General features: G+C 41.4%; 1 protein-coding gene across 1 annotated transcript; it reads right to left on the bottom strand.

Moving 5' to 3' along the window:
* Positions 1-2,553: 2,553 nt before the first annotated feature.
* ipo7 (importin 7) lies at positions 2,554-17,494 on the bottom strand. The gene is made up of 25 exons (XM_063475316.1): positions 17,309-17,494; positions 14,985-15,066; positions 12,447-12,600; positions 12,180-12,338; positions 11,930-12,086; positions 11,722-11,811; positions 11,529-11,623; positions 11,032-11,116; positions 10,784-10,918; positions 10,451-10,550; positions 10,283-10,359; positions 10,037-10,153; positions 9,586-9,675; positions 9,305-9,470; positions 9,056-9,216; positions 8,348-8,476; positions 7,529-7,595; positions 7,286-7,411; positions 7,102-7,199; positions 6,895-6,990; positions 6,473-6,693; positions 5,227-5,435; positions 4,917-5,123; positions 4,710-4,826; positions 2,554-4,113 (listed from the first exon to the last, which is right to left on the bottom strand). Exons 1-25 carry the CDS (start codon positions 17,390-17,392, stop codon positions 4,016-4,018), a joined length of 3,120 nt encoding a protein of 1,039 aa, XP_063331386.1. The 5' UTR covers positions 17,393-17,494; the 3' UTR covers positions 2,554-4,015.

The raw sequence follows: 17,494 nt of genomic DNA, 5'->3' as shown, positions 1-17,494 counted from the left end.
CTTTGAACTTTTCTTGTCCATCTTCCATTGGTTTTAATTTTACACTCCAGTATGAACACCCACCCCCCAAGCCGAGGATCACCATAACATAACCTAATAGACCTACACCTTAGTTCACAGATTCGCTTTGTCTAGGGTTTATTTCTGGGATTTCGCACAACCCAGGATTCAAATCATGAATAGATAATGGGCTTGGATTTACAACATTATGAATGAAATGTGCTCTATTTGGAAGCAGCCGGCCCCTCCCCTTTCGACGGGTTGTGTTTGAGACGTTAAATCATCAAACTGTAAATTATACATTTTAAATTGTTATTGATCCCTTTACCCCTAGTCCTAAAGTGTATATTTATTTTCTTACTCTTCTTATATTTATTGTTTGTTTACTTGCACTGCTGTAACTGGAGCTTCGTCGTCTCGTGTCTCTATATACTGTACTGTATGTAGCGGAGATGACAATAAAGTTTACTTTGACTTCAGCAGCAAGCAGGCGCACCGAGGGCTCTCGCGCTCACTTTTCACGTATAGAATTGCAAATTATAAGTCTGTATCATAATGTCTGGTGTTTTCGTATTTGTTGGTTTGTTTTTATTTTGTTTTATTTTGCGAGTTGGTTATTAGATGCTGCCCCAGCCAGCCAGAGAATCCCCCGCCGCCCCGCCCTCTCCTCCCTGTGCCACAAGCAGCAGGCGCACCTGGCAAACGGAGGGCGCACTTACTCCCAGGAAATGAGCGATAGAAAACCGATCGGAGCCTATGCCATTCCCGATATGCGCTGGGACAGCATGAGTACGAGTAATTTTTTTTTTTTTGCCGATGCCCGTGATGCCGCCCCCACCATGATGCCGCCCCGGGCAACCGCCCGTTTCAAAAACCGCTACTGCGTCCCGCTGCTAATGGAAGTTTGTTCAGTTGACCTGACTAATTAAAACCAAGTAACACGTCAACAGTTTATTTAATCATGAATAAATAACTTTAAAGTGAGCCTGCTATGCTCTACGTTGGTGGGTGTTTGGATTAAATGTGGTCGTTCATGACTTCAAAAATCCCTGTGAGACAAAAACGCACACTTCAGGCTGCTTTAAACACTTTTAGACATTCTTTTTCCAGTCTCGGCTCTCTGTGATGTCAAGAAGAGCCGTTATCCCTGATATGGTGACGTCAGGGACACAGCTCTGAGTAACCTTGCTCCTCCCGCCTACTGTCCAAGCCTTCTGTTTAACATGTGCAGCCAGACAGAAGAGAGCTGGCTTATTTTTAACTAAAATTAAAATTAACCGATTTGGGCCCTTTTTTTCTAATTGTTAATGATTTGTAGAGTGTCCCAGCCGCTGGATTGGGGGCATGCTGGAAAAAGTTTGAGAGCCTAAAGGAGGAGAGCATAACACCTCCACTTCCTAGTTCTACATGTTATAACTGCCTACCTAGACTCGGTGCTGCAATTTGATTCCACATATACTTTTGATGGTATACAAAAGCAGGTTAAGTTATTGGACGTTCATACTGATACTACGTGAATTTTTTATCTCTTCATTATGTTGTGTTATTCTAATTTGTGTTGAAAATGTGCTGGTGAGGATGACTCCCCCTGCAGACCAAATCTATTTATGTGTTTGATTTCTTAGGTTTTACACCAGATGCTCTTCCTGATACAACCTCAAACAGATTTCTGTCTCCTCCTGGGATTAAACAGGTGATCTTTCACTCATTAGGTAAGTGTAACCTGCTACACTAACTCAAATCTAGCTAAGGTTACAGATAAAGTAACCTGAACCCAAAAGAATACTTCAAATCCAGGCAACTTCGAGGGCAACGCTCATCAAGGACGTCTTCAGAGGTTACTCCAGTATTTTGTTTTTCACATGGGGTGACCTGAACTACTCAAGGGTTAGGGGCCTCAATAATTAAGATCATTTTCAGAATTAAAAACTTGTTTTGGGAAAACAAAGCAAAACAAAAGAAAAACAACAACAGGCAGATTTCCCTCCTCTAAGAGAGGGAATCTAAAATAATTTTGTAATGAATACTTGTTTTGGAAAGTGTTGAAAGAAGCATTTAGATACAAAGAAGCATAACCACCCAAATGAAAATCAAATAACATAACAAAATTTGTTACTTTAAATATACTTTATATTTACTTTTACAATTAGTTTGTTAATATGTAGCTACACCACTTTGATTTTTTGGCTTTAGTCCACAGTTAATATTTATACCTCATATTTATCTGGATCTCATTTTTGAGTTATTCTAGTTGCACGCCCTCCAGTATTACAAAACTGACAATAAAGTTGACTTTGACTTTTGGGTAGCTTAAGCTAACAACCTAAGCGCTCAAAACAGTTACTGGAGTACAATGCCGCCCTCCAGGATTTAGTGGAGAAAAGCAGAAATGAATAAAAATTTACTCAATTGTACTTAATACACCACCTCTGGTCCAAGTTGGTGCTGTTGGACTGTATCTGACAAACCTTATCAAATAACCCACTTTCTGATTTGCTTCATTTTACTGAAGGTAAGATTTAGGAAAATCAGGTGTTACAATAAAAACACAAAACTTCTTAAAGGAAGCTAATTCACAGACATCCAGAATCTCAATAAAGACCTCTGCCAACGCCTCATCAGACAAGCTCAAGTAACATTTTTACTAAATTAACAATTACTAAAGCTAAGAATATTGGCTTTTACATTTTTATTATATTTTTGCAAGGTCACAAAACCATTTCAGTTCATTCCCCCCCCCCATAGTTTTTATTTTTGCTTTAGTTAAGTAAAATGGGGTTTTTTCACATTTGAGTTACCTAGGATAACCTTGTTTGAGTGGTTACCAGAGCATCGTGCACATACTTAATTTAAAAAAAGGAAAGAAATCTGATCTTTGATCACCTGAGAGCGCTGCTTTTTGAGGGGTAGTCATCCAAGGAAAAAAGTTTAACGTTATTTACTCATTCGTCATAAAACACATTTCTAAAGCAGGTAAAGACACGAGCCTTGATAAGGAGACACTCGTCATCATGAATTCCCTTATCTTTTTTGTTTTTTTTAATATGTTGTTGTATATATAGATGGTTCATCCATACACCAACCAAAAGCTTGAGACCTTCACGATAAGTCCAATTGTACATGCTTCAAAGATGTATCCAACTGCACTGTCAGTGCTCACAAACACTTGTCCTGCAGCCAATAGTGAACACCAGGAGCATTCTCTTTTCCTGAAGTCGCCCACTGATCCCCTCTGTAACCAGATTATTACAACCTGCCATTACAGAAATCACTTGCAAAGTAACAAAGTTACAGCTGTTTTCATTTTAAATAGTTTTCAATTTAAAAAAAATTTGCAGTCTGATACAGAGGGCTAGGAGACCTGAACAATATGAAAGTGCTAGTATTATTAATTTACAGAGATCAGGCATCACATAGTGCTATGAATTATCCAATATGCTACATATGAATACAGCTGTTGATACCTTACAAATGCCTCTGGTTGCTTTTTTTCAAGGCTACTTGAAAAATAAACAATAACCTTGGCTTGTATGTACATAAACATGAGTTTTGTTTATGCTGAAAATAACGCTGATTTCACCACTACCAGAGGTATAATCTTATTAGGCCAAATGGCCATGACAGTGATAATGAAATATTTAGTCCCATTATCAATTCTAACGGTTAATCCCCCAAATTTTGTGTAAGTGAGAAAAAAAAACAACAAAAAAAACAAAGCCAAAAAGAGTTGCTGTCATGGTATCCCCCTCCACGCTGGGCTCCAGAAGACAGCGCTGTTCAGAGCTTCTTCATCATCATCATCATCTCCTGCATCGTGCTCAAGTTCTTGGTTCGTTTTTCCCCCCAGCCACTGGTTGCATTTTGGTGCAATTTCCCCCATTTGACAGATTGAAGAATGACTGAGAAGAACCAGTTCTGGAACCACTACTTAAGGGAACAACACAAGCTTTTTTTTTTTTCTTTTTTTCACTTCACTACAATCAGTCACGGAGTAATAAAAAGTAGAACAGATGACTCAATTCATTCCTGGAGCAGTGCCTCCAAAGTTGAAAGTAGATGGCACCACTGGCGCTGTGAACTTGTATCCGCCGTGTTTCTCGATCATCTTGGATTCTGTAATAAGATAGGCAATATATTTTTTAATAAAATAAAACAGCAGAAAACAGTTGTTTGCTCAAGATTTACTGCTGTCCAGCTATGCAGCTCACCCAAAACAACCAAGAAGTAAAATCTTTATCTTTTTACCATGACAGGTAACTTTATTTACTCCTACTGGGCAGCCTTTAATATTTATTTGTTTATGCATTCCTATTAAGCCCCCACGAAGAAGGAAAAGATGGTCTAACCAAAGAAAGTCTGGAACAAACTGCTTGGCCATCACTGTGGTCCGTTATCAGAAGCTGCAATGGTGAGGAAGATGCCATTTATTACTGAAGAGGGATTTTAGACATGTTTTCTTTCGTGTGGCAAGCGTCAGATTTTTTTTTATGCCATGCGTTTCTGAACCAATAATGGCTTATTTCAGTATGTCAGTCTGAAATGCAATTAGATGGAGGCAGTGAATGCTAAAGTAGTTTTTATTACAGGTACAACTGCATCAACAACAATGAAAAAGAAAAAGCAGCACATACAAAAACACTTTATTTTCAGACTTTAGAGCACCGCAAGATTTAAATTGGAAAACTTGGGTAGTCTTAGCCGGGCCTCACCATGTGCTGCCCGTCTCTGATCTGCAAGTGTGGCGATGTCCTGAAGCTGTTTGCCCTGTTCCTCGTCGAGGGCTTGTGTTAGCGCCTGGTACCATGCTGGGTCACGGGTCTGGAGATCTGCACCACATTGAGGTGACATCAATTAATGAAAAAATACACATGCATATAGTGGTTTGTTTTTAGGCCATCAGCAGCTTGTGGGCTTACTCTGTAGAATGACTTTGAAGATCTGATATTCGTCCACCAAGTTATCTTCGTCATCTACGGCTGTAGTGTAGCCCTCGAGTGCCGTCTCCTCTGCATCGTCCTCCTCCCAGTCCTCGTCGTCTCCGTCCTCGCCTGCATGCTTTGCCAGCATCTCCAAGTATTCTTGGCCCTCCTCGTCAATGTCATCCTCGTCGCTGCCCAGCTCCGCTATAATTACAGATGTAAGATGACACATTTAGACATTACCTCCCTGATTAACGCTGAACGCTTAGACACATTTAAAAAAAATAAATAAAAATCTTCATCTTACCATTATCATCCTCTTCTTCCCCATCCTCCTCGTCATCGTCTTCCTCATTCTCATGCTCTGCTCGACAAGCGTACGCCCTCTTGAGGCCACTGAAAAGCAAGATGGCTGCTGGAAGAAGCTGGCTGGCCACCTGGTTGATGGCCTGAGGCCTGTGCTCGAGGTCCATGAGAGCACATAGTCCCAGAATGCACATCTTCCTGTCATGGAGGCTGAGAGAGAGGAGTAAAAGCATTAAAAGGTGCCGAATCTTCTGAGATTCAACAAGGATGAACAGTCAACACAAGATATACTGAGATAAGACGCTTGGGCCAGTCACTTTAATTTTATACTCTAATATTTTCACTGCCAGCAGACAGACTGTTAATAGTGATTTCAAGGTAACCTTTAAATCAACTAAAATAAAAATAGTCCGTTAATTCTGGAAAAGACAAATATTTTTCCTAAAAGGTGACTTTCCCTCTTTTCCCCCCCCCCCTCAGTGTCTCATCTGCGTATCCCTCCAGTCATGCAGCAGCTGCACCGATCCGACATTTCTAAAAAAGAGCCATCGGTCAGATGTGACAACAGGCCGCTACATTAACTGCCATGTTGTTCTACACTTACTGAGCACCAGCACAAGTGAACCACAGGAACAAAGCTAGACCCAAAGGTTCAGGAGTCTGGAACAACAGTTCTTTGTTTGTCGACGTTTTGAAATTCTCCACAAGCAAATGAAAAGCTCTCTCCCTTCCCTTGTTGGGAGGCTTTTATTGCAGTTTCAGTACCCAGCTCCATTAATGTAATCTCAACTCAGTATGAGGAGGGGAATATGCAGCAAAACAAGAAGAACTAACACAGCCATAAAAATCAGCGAACAGCGTCATAGACAGAGCCTGATGCTGCTTGTAGACAACACCGTGATTCATTCCCAGTCTCTTCTTCACAGTGAGAAATACAGCTTATTAATCCAAAATCCAAAGTACCTATACTATTAAAAAGTTCTTTTACAAGATCAGTGACAAGCTAAATGGATAATAAAAACTAATAAACATATATGCAGCTATAAAGAAAACAAAAGTGCAGGGCTTTGTTAGAAATGGCCCTAACAGCCTGTTTTAAATTTATGAGTAGTCATTCGTGCTGATTAACAGTGATTACTATTCAATGTCAGTTGGGGAAATAAAAGCAAATGTGTTTTGTGCATCTTCAATTGCTAACTGGCGCACACCTAAGCTGCGATTCGCAGTATTAAAAACATCAGTCTTACCCCAGGAAGCAGTCAACGTCTTTCAGCCACTGGCTTATGAAGTGGTTTGTGATTGGTTCTGTGTTGTTGGGAAAGCGGAGATTCTCCAGAGTGTTGAGGAGCAGAGGAGGGCTGTAGTACAGTGCAGCAATGGCCACCTGGAGGCACATAGTCCTCAGCTCGCTGGTCTTCACCTCCCGCGTCAAACGCTCCAATGCAGTCGTCACAAACAAAGGCACAACCTTCAAGGGCAGGATGAAGTTTAAAAATAAATAAATAAATAAATAAATAAATAAATAAATAATACAAAAGAAATCCCAAGCAGGAACTGTACAACAAAAATCTACTTTTACATTTTATTTCACAGGCAAGTGGTGATGCTCTTTTTAAATGTAACAGCTCATTATTCTGAAGCGTAGATGTGATCTTTATTTGACACTGACCTGATCAATACCACGGCCTTTGCACTGCAGAATGATCACTTCTAGGAGCTTGGCTGCGTGGCACTCTGGGTCCTCACCTGGATCGCCCGTCAGGATCTGTGTGAACACACAGGATGGTTTAACACCAAAATCGTGCTCAGCAACTAGTTTAGCCAGAATAAAAAACAGCCCATCTCACATTATGTAGAATCAACTGCAGCACCTTACCTTCTTACACATGCTATAGATTATCTCCAGGTATTTAGTGTCAGAGAGGAGGGTGTCCGTATCGACTGTGACATAGTTGTGAAGGAGAGGCATCATATCTGAAAGAAAGACAGTTATTCACTCAGCTGAACAGACAGACAAAATGTACACAGGGTGTGAAAAATTATTTGAAAAATCAAAGTACCTGTGAAGTAGTCAAACCCATCCTGCTGGAAGACTTCATACACAAGTGGAAGGAGCTGCCACATCTGCGGTGACACCTGCTGGCAGGTGAGGCTGTGGGCCAAGGACAGGATCTCCTCGTAGAATTCTGAGTGGGAAATCGAAAGTGCATCACTGGAGGTAAACACGATCTGTTTACCACAAAGAGTTTAAGACCAGTATGCGTGAGGAATGTGGAAACACAGGAAGAACCGGTCTCACTTACCCAGTACATGCTGCTGCAGCACAGTGCCGATGACCTGCAGGCAGATGCCCTCGAGCTGCTGGGTGATCTGAAACAGCACAAAACATCAAAGAAAATTCAGAATTCACTTTCACTTTCTGCTTCACTAAAGAAGATGCAGCTGTTGAGATCAAAAGTATATTGCTTTTGCTTCACATAAGGCTCTTAATTTAGCACGAGTAGTAAGTAAAAATGGTTTAATAGAAAACACAACTGGATCAAAGAAAACAGTCTTTCCGATCCAAACTCTGTTATATGTGGAAATTTGAATTGAAAGCACAATTTCCAGATCCACTTGGAAACTTTGGACTAGAACTCCCCAACTGTAACCTGGGACAACACTTATCTGAGTCAATACCATCTGTGCTGTTATGTCCTCTAATGCACCTACAGCCATTGAATTGGTTACATTTCCATTTTCCAAATCCACAGGTCAAATAAAATAATACCACTTTGGTGCAGCAAAGCAATGCATGTTGACAATCCTGACTTACAGAACCATTACGCAATTTAAAAAACCCAGAGTGCTTATTGACTGAGCAGCAGTAGTCCTGCGTTTCAGCAGACATGGTGGCAGCGTGCCCCGGCTCTATTTCTAGCGTCTGCCTCAGCCTCTGAGTCATTTTGAACATGGTGAGAACAGAGCGTGTTCCCAGGAGTTGGTGGGTGGCTCGAGTGTGTTGGCAGGAACGCTGCAGCAGCAGACCAGAGCCGCTTCCACAGAGGAAGTGGCACCGAGATGAGCGATCAGCCGGGAGGGGTGTACATGTGGGCAGCGGCTACGGTGGCTATGATGCTAACCTCTTTGTGGTCCTCCACCACACTCAGCAGTGTGTCGATGGTGTTGAGGATGCCCATGGCGGTCACAGCCTTGTCATCCCCTCCCTCCTCGTCAGGGCCCGTCTGAATCACCTGGTTGAACGTCATGGCCTGCCAGAGAGCAAACAGGAAAGAGCATTACGACTGTGTCTATGATGAGCAGAGTACTTTCTAGTGAACATCATAGCAACACATGAATCATCAGGCAGGAGATTCGAGCCTTCATATTAATCACTTCTGAAAAGGGAAAAGCAAGAAAAAAAGGAAAGAGGGAAAAAAAAAATTTTTTGTTGTAGCTTTCTGTTAAAAGCAGCAAAGAGAGGAACCGCAGTCACTTTGCTAACATTTAGCATCAATCATCAGTGCATGAGATGGAAAATAAAGAAGCTAAAGGGAAGAAAAGTCAGAAACTTGACAAGACACTTAACCCCGATACTGATTCTTGATTCTTCCTTTCCCAGGGATATTATATATTTATTAAAAATCAGGCCACTGGTACTTTAATTGCAAGTTTTTCATGACAGATAATCTTCAAATTCTTAAAAAAATAAAATAAAATAAATTTATACAACATTGTTTTCCTTATGGGATGACAGCTCTCCTCATTTATTGCTCTATAGGAGCAGTTTTATGTGGCATCTTTGTGAGATTATGCCATGACAATGTAGCCTCCATCATGCCTGCACTTACCAAATGCTGTGTCATCTCCACTGCAATTGGAGTGACCTCCTCACTGTATTCACAGATCATCTTCTGTATGACATTAGTGAGGTCGTCATTCTCCGTCTCTCTGACAATGTGCAGCAGCGCCTGCATCACTGGCCGAATGAAGGGGGTGATGTATTCTTTGGCTAAAAACGACACAAGGAAAAATGTTGTTAGATGGGAACTGAACTTTAGTGTTTTAGTATCACAGGCTCCATGAATATATTAGCTCACCCTTCTCCTGATTGCTAATGAGAACCTGCAGGGCGATAGCGGCCTCCACCTTAACTGGCATCTCATTGTCATTGATTAGACAGTTGCGGGTCAGCTCGAGGGCCGTCTGCAGATTCTGGTCATTTTTGAACTTCACCTCACAGAAGTAATGCAGCACCCAGCAAGCCTATGGGAAAAGGTGGCAGGACCCACTGATTAAACACATCCTACATAAAGTTATTCCGTGCTATTATCACACAAGTCTGACGACTGGTGATTATGTGGATTATGTGATCACTTACTCTGGCTCTCATGTATCCCAGTTCACTGCGGAACAGGGGGAAGACGTGATTCTGCAGCATGAACTCCATCTGGTCTTTGTATATCTTTTTCTGCATAAAAGTAGGAAGAAAAAAAAAAGTAAGTTTCACGAGGCAATCAAAACAGTTTACACTTGCAGTGGCTTGCAGAAAGAGGATGCTCAGGCTGAATTCGGGTGATTGATAATTACACAGCTTCAGCACTGATATTTTGCCCACAGCTAGGAAAGTATTAAAATGGACTGCAATAAAGCACAACCGAGTAAAGAGCAGTTTTCACCATCAGTGCAATATCTGCAACTGAACACTCAGGAAGGCAGTCATGGTAAAAAAAAAAAAAAACATAAGTGGAACTAAAGGTCTTTTAGTTTGTGCTTAGAAAACAGGATTTGCCAGATAAGTGGTGAAAACGGGCCAGCGGAGAGACGTTTACCTTGAGCAGGATTTCAGCCAGAGAGCCTATCATGTGAAGGGCGCCGTCCTTTTTCCTGGGGTCAGAGGTGGGGTCTGTGAGAATCTGGTAACAGAAGCCCATAGTCTTTTGCAGCACCTAAACGGAGTAAGAAGAACATTTTATTATTTTCTGGACCTCAAATACAGAGTATAGGGATAGTTCTTTTTTTCCCCTCCCCCTTAATAGGGTACAAATTTTTAATACAATTAACAAAAATGGCCTCACCTCTTTCCTCTTGTTGCAGGCAGTGAAGAGAAGCGTCTGGGCTGCGGTTGTTGGAGAGATAAAATCCTCGAATACATCTGACAGAGACAGCACAGATTGGAGTAATTGTTAGTCATCACTCATGCACGGACTCTTTTTGGGTTTCAGGCACTGACCGTCTCAGCTTACCAAATTTCATGCGGATGTACTCGTATGGATCCTCCTGCCAGAGCTCCTCATCGCTATCTGTGTAACACATGAGGGGGAAAACCACGTCCTGAATGATGCCCTGAAAGATCAAAGTCACCATGGTCAGCGAGCATCAACACAGATGTCAGGTTTATTCTTGGACAGAAACAGTACATCAAAGTTCTCATTGTAATCATTACAAATGGAAAGATGCACTTTAAACTGCAGTTATCAAGGTTCATTCACTGCTCTTCTTCAAAGTGTTTCAGAAACCACTAACAGTCTTATACATATGTGAAATATCTAGCACATTTAAGCATTTTGAATTTTTACCTGGATGTGTTGTTTGAGGTTTTTCCACGTCAGAGCGTGCGCTATGCCCTGGTTGATATAGTTGAGCGTCTGTTGGAGTACTCTGGGAGCAACATATTGCTTTTCCTTGTATTGGTATAACACTTTCAGCAGCACCTAGAGGCAAAGTGTGCAAAGAAACTCCTTACATTTGTGGGTTTCACTCCAAAAAACAAAGCTCAATTTAAAAGGTGAGCTGCTGCTGCTCTTTCATCTTCCAAAGTTCTTACCTGCTGTGCACCGACTGCATATTCCTTTAGGAAAAGTTCAGCAAACTCTGCGTACTCTTTGGTTGTGTTTCCTGGGCTTCCATACCTGCAAACAGAGTATGAATGTTAAATCGAGTGGCAATCTTTAGGGCTGAAGTATTAAAACACCATTAAATAGCACATTTACAGCCTGGTACAAAAACAAAAGAACGAACAAACAAACAGTTTCTTTCCTCATAATAACTGGAGGTGAGAATTTTTTGGGGGACACTGTAACGCTTAAAGTGAAGGGTGAGGAAAATTGATGTAGCGACACTAGCAGCTCTGGTGACTGCTGTCTAGTAGGATTAACTTATACTAATCTAAGTATAGTTCATCAATGTCGCTTCAAAAATGCTGAGTCCAAACGCAGTGGGTGCGTTTATTTTTATTTACTTTTTTTAAACATGCAGTCTGTGTGTTAAATTTGCTCCTATGATTTGCTGAACAAGTTAAGGGAACAATTATTGGATTTTTACCTCTCAAAGAGCCGAGCCAAGATGTGGAGGGCCCACTTCTTACACTTCCACCACGGAAGCTCAGGCCGCTCATCTTCATCGATCTGCATCGTCTCCTGCAGCACAGACAGGAACCAGTATCGCAGTCAGCACGTGGAGCAGGTAAATGTGAACACCTTGTGGAAACTGGAAGTCTTTTTTTTTTCCTACTTACTGGAGGCACATCTCTGTCTACTACCGTCTTCAGGATTTCCATCCACTCTGTCAGGTTCTGTCTGTTGATGAGCTCCAGAGGAAGGTTGTACTGTGGAAGGAGACAAGGAAGCCAGTTATTTACTCCAGTGTCACCGGATATTAAGATGTGTGTCAAAGAAGGAGAATTAAAAATAAACAATGATTTTACTGAACAAACCAAAGAATACCTGGAAGAGGGCATAGAGGATTTTAAAGATCTGTTTCTGTATGAGGACAGAGTCAGTAGAGTGGTCAGGGAGCAGCTGGATGAAGCGTTCCTTCAGCATGGGCATGAAGATGTGCATGGCGGCCACCAGTGGTTGACGCTCTTCTGGTTTCTTGTACCTGTTTCATACACAAGGCCCACAAGCTCAATGTTAGACCCACGGCATGTGGTATAAGACCATGTAAAGGTCAACTCTGAAAACTCTGACTTACTCGTAGTTTTTGACAAGCTGGTAAAGGCAAAGCAAGATGCCCAGCCACCCTGCACTGTTGTCCGACTGCAGGTAGAAGCCAATCTTGTCCACGATGGTCGTCCACTTGCCGGGGTAGTCATGCTTGATCATGTGGTGAATACATGTTGTCAGCTGGACCCTGAAAAGTTCAACAGACGACTTTCAGATTGGGTAACTTAATGCAAGAGTGACAAACTCTCCTCAGCTCCTCCTCTCGCTCTACTCATCCAGTGGGGTTTGTGGTTACCTGATGCGCTCGGGGGAGTGGATGATGGCCTCCACTATGTTGTCTCGAATGAACTGCCTGTCCTCCTCGGGGATGTTATTAACAGGCGTCTCTGTGCCTGAACCGTCTCCATCGCTCCAGTGCTGGGTTATCATGTTCTTAAGGTAAATCACACCTGGACAGACGGGAAACACAGAGGTTACAGAGCACAGCCCAGAAATGCAACACACACACACACACACACACAAACACACAAACAGTGATAAACATCACAAAAAAGATTACATTTTAGCACAAATAGTTAGGCAGCTTCCAAATAATGCACAGAATGAATACACAAAAACCATGTGGAGAATGAAGAAGAGACTTAGAGAAACTCTGTTTCAAGTTTTGCTCCCTGAGGCTCTTTCTGTTATCTTGGTTTGAAATGTAGTGAAACTGGACTTTTAAGGAGTGTTGACAGCACTTCACTGTATAGGAAAAAGGTGTGACAGGTTTATAAAAAGACAACAGCTGATAGCTTTAACTTCAATGAAAGCAAAAACTACTAAACTGAAAACAGGATTTCTCCCATAACGTTTGAGAGACACTCCAAAGACTTATTCTGGGGAACAATATGTGAACTTATGAAATGGACACATGGGTATACGATCTCCAGAAAAGGTAAAAGGCTGTATATCTGCCATCTTAAAATGGGTATAAAATGGACAAAAACACAAACTAAGACTTCAAGACTTAGTTTGTGTCTGTAACACAGACAGATTTTTACCAAAGAAGAGCAGTCTCAAATACCAGATGGAAAAATAACATGGAAAGCAAGATTTTAAAATCATACTTCTCTTCATGATGGGATATCAAAATAAGCCATCGACTTCATGCAACCCCTAAACTCGCACCCATCATCATTATGGCCGCGTACATCACAGCAATGTGAATTGAGCACCAAATAAAGCCTATGCTGCAGAAATAAATTCCCTCTGTAGGTCAGTTTTGAATGTAGCACCAGGGTGTCAGCTGGGTTCACATCTACAGTGTGGGGGCCTCACTATGAGGTTTGTGGCTCACAAGGAAAGGCATCTGAGAGAGGGGAGGTCAACACAAATGCCTACAGCAACTGTGAGTCGATCATAATCCACCCCATCAATGCTGATGGAGCACAGCCCCCCACCCCCTTTCACCGATGACTACACTGCACAACAAAGTCACTAGGAATGTGTCATAAATTAAATTTATAACCATGAGGAAAATGTGTTTACACAATATACTTTCACCCTCTGTATTTACTTGGTAACAAATCTTGAAACACAAATCACGCTGCACATCCTGTCACCACGTATTCAAATACAACTCAAATTTACATTCAAACATGATGCCCAGAGACAGCTGGCTGCCATCAATGCATCCGATCAATCTATTAATGGAAAAAAATTATCTAATAACTGTCAATCACCACTAAAGCAGCGCCACTCATATTTCAAAAATTTAAAAAGCATTTTTGTTGTGTTGGACAGCCTACCAGCATCAAACCAGACAGGCTGCAAACAATAATCTGGCCAACCAAAGTGACTACATGCCAGAACAATAAATCAAGACGACGTTCGTTTGTAATCAGCTTCACTGTTGATATTAGTCCAAAGCTTCTGTACACTCTGGACCGCAAAATAATGTCTGACATTTTTTTTTTCCCTTATGGCTAAAAAAGTAATTTATAATACCTGAGCAGAGATCTATAGCAGCTTAATTTGCTGGGAGAGCCATGTATTCTTGGGAGGTGTGCGCACAATAATTAAGATGCTATGTGTGCACTTTTTGTAACAACTCTGGCCCAGATTTTAACTTTGAGGAAGGTGTCAGTGGAGGGAAAGTTCTATGTTCAGAGAGCAGCATTTGACTGAAGCTATATTTAACCAACTCCACGTGTGCACTGCACTTCAGCGTGGTACTTTAGCCTCACAAAAACAAGTGTGAATCACAGATCATCACTTAATAACTCCCCCTTTAAAAAAATTTTTTTTTTTTAAAAATTATATAATCGACCTCTTTAACTTGGGAATCGCAGGTAATAGATGTGTTTTCTTATTTAATGCAGTCTGACAAATTTGGAGTAAAGTGTAGGATAAAAGCAGTAAAAAAAGTCAAACAGTAGCAAGGTGGATTCAGTGTACACTAAGGTATACATTGATGGATTGCAATAACAGCTTAAAATAAACCAAAACAAAACATTAAATTAATTTTCCTGACCAAGTCCTTGAGCACTGATCACGCTCAAGGGCTGAAATAAACAGAAATTGAAGTGAGAACATTTTTACAGATGCTTAAAATAAATAAATGTAATCACGTCATAGTCATAAAAAAGTTTGACTCAGAAAATACACTAAATGTATGAACAGAACATTAACCCCAATGATGAGTCACTTTTCTTTCAAAGAAAACAACTGCAATTAATAATAATTATTAACAAATGCAAAAACTTTTGTTTGGCTGTTTTTTTGTTTTGTTTAGTCTTTTTAAATCCTACGACTGTATAATTATTTGTTTGCTGAGAAAGTTCTGACTCACCTGCTTGCCTGACAGGCAAATCCAGCTGATCAGTCATGGTGACGCGAAGCAGCGTGGACACAAAATTTACCCGGGCGTGACCCTGTAAGCATTGAAAACAAATATATGTAAGCTGGTTATAAAGACAAAACATCTCCCCTCTCTTTGTTTAAAGATTCATTATTTGCCTTTATTATTATTATTTTAGACAAGATAGTAGAGCTGACAGGAAAGGAGAGACATAGGGCAGGCAGAGTGACACAGAGGAAATGGCCTGGGTTAGAATCAAACCCAGGCCCCTATAGTAGCCCTTCAGCATACGGGTAGCCTGTTTAACCAATGCCCCAACATCTCTCTTTTAGTATTGTTTCATGTGTGCTGGACTTCAAGTTAGTTTTAATTAATCTTTTTGAGCTGGCATTTAAGTATACTTGAAATGGTCCAAGTCTAACCTGCAGTTTGAGCACACACTATGTACTCAGATAATCATACATCACTGTTGCTCAGTAGCTGGAAACAGAAGTACATGACTTATTGTTACAAATCTGCAATATTATGATCTTTGAAGGATTTTTAAAAATAATTTACTACAGGGGGAGGAAAAATATCCCATATCCAGAGTCAGTTTTACAGCATCAGACAAGACATTTTTCCCAACATAAAACATGATTAAGTAATAAAATAATCATCACCAGAACAGAAGCAACATCAGACTGGTACCTGCTAACTTGTAAAGCCAAAAAAAGCACGATCAGTCTCTGATAAATACATTAATGCCCTGCAGCTCAAGGGTCACTGAATTTAATTTATCTTAAGCTTCATTCACTGTTCAACTGACAATTCTCCATGAAAAGCAGTGAGAGTTTATGACTAAGCAAAGAACCACATTTAGAAACCACAGATTTACTCCATCCTCCTCCAGAAGACATGACTTCTATTGAAAAAAAAAAAAAAAAAAAAAACTCCAAGAGGTCCAGCCAGCTTTGTGAAAATACTCCGAGCTCTGCCATTCAAGGGAAGCAACACTAACAACGCTTACGTGGGTGTAAAGCAAAACCTTAGCCCCAAGCAGTGCCAATAATACATAACTAAGACATTAGCGCCTGAATAATAAACAAACTCAACCATTTCATTCGGTACGCCCATGCAAGCTAGTGCACTTCCAAACAACAAAAAATGATTATTCCATGTTATCCTTATTGAGTTGGAAATGTGTCCAACTCCATCACTATACAGCACCAGTTAGGTCCTCAATGGCACATGAAATTAAGACGCTTTGCAGCAATAACTTTTATTACAAACACCTAAAGCAGTCCAGCACATCAGTTTGTTACGAAGTGCCAGGGATGGTGGTTTAATTTTACAGGATGGCAGGACTCTGTCCCGCATATAATAGCCATTAACAAACCAAATACGCTCTCAGAAAAGTAACTCACGACTTAAACTGACTTAAATGACCTTAAAATGTATCCAGTTTTATACAGATTCATTTCCGTATATCAGAAATAAAGCTTATTATTAGTGTGACCAGACATTTTTTTTAGTCACACAGTGCGGATGCTGCCTCGACCAGGATAGTTGCTAACTCTGAACTTTAGCTCATACGGACCTCGGAAAACAACCTATTTTATTACACATTTCACGCAGTAGATGTGAAGCCCACGATTCTATAACGGGTGAAGCTAAGACAAAATGTACTAAAATAATCGATTATGTAAATTTTATTGCGTTGTTAAATACTGTGAACAGTTCAGGGACTGCCAGTGACACGTGAGCAGCTGCTATGTAGCGGAGCTACAGCAGCTCATCCAACAAGTAGCGAAGTTAGCTAGCTGACATTAGCCACCTAGCTAGACACCAGTATCCCGCTGTTAAATACCCTGCCTTCCACTTGCCTTGCATTTGGCCAGCCTCTTTTGTCACCTAACAAGCCGCTCGAATCGTTCTTCCGCCGTGTCAGCCTTGAATTTAGTCGAAATTGTACCGAAACGATACGAGCACAGCTCACACTTATCGCTTCGGCAGGGCAACAACCGTTAGCTTCTTTAGCATTAGCGGCACAGCTGGCTGAAGATGAGGCTAATAGTGACGCTGGTTACTGCAACACGAGCGTGTTATCGCCTAATCACAAAAAGGACTGATCACTTCGTGTTTATCACGCAAAAACAGCAACTAAAGTCTGGGCAATCAGACAGTCTGCTAGCCGAGGGGGATATGAACGCCTGAACTGCCACACTAAAGGCAGCAGAGCCCAGCCTGCGTGATCGCACCATCTTGATGTTGTGAACGGCCGAGGCCCGACCCAACCAAGACCGCGCCACAACTGCCTTCATCTTAACTTTTACCTCGTTCAGCTGTCGCTCCGCGGCCTCCCGCAGATTGGGGTCCATCGTACCCCTAAGGGCCTCGACCAAAGCGTCGGGATCCATCACGAAAACTCTGTTTACGGCTCGGATTTTAATATATCACAGCTCTATCAATTCCCAGTCACTGCGCACATGGACGCACGGCTCTCCGGTTACCCGGCGCGA

This window comes from Pelmatolapia mariae, linkage group LG1 (assembly GCF_036321145.2).
Source record: "Pelmatolapia mariae isolate MD_Pm_ZW linkage group LG1, Pm_UMD_F_2, whole genome shotgun sequence".
Classification (NCBI taxonomy): domain Eukaryota; kingdom Metazoa; phylum Chordata; class Actinopteri; order Cichliformes; family Cichlidae; genus Pelmatolapia; species Pelmatolapia mariae.
This window is presented reverse-complemented; position numbering and strand designations above follow the sequence as displayed.

What these genes read in the sequence shown, in the direction of transcription:
- ipo7 (XM_063475316.1), bottom strand. Translation starts at nt 17,392, where the DNA reads ATGGATCCCGACGCTTTGGTCGAGGCCCTTAGGGGTACGATGGACCCC. An exon ending in TCCTCTATGCCCTCTTCCAG is followed by an intron (nt 11,812 to 11,929) that starts GTATTCTTTGGT and finishes CTCCTTCCACAG; the next exon opens with TACAACCTTCCTCTGGAGCT. An exon ending in TGGCTGAAATCCTGCTCAAG is followed by an intron (nt 9,676 to 10,036) that starts GTAAACGTCTCT and finishes ACTTTTATGCAG; the next exon opens with AAAAAGATATACAAAGACCA.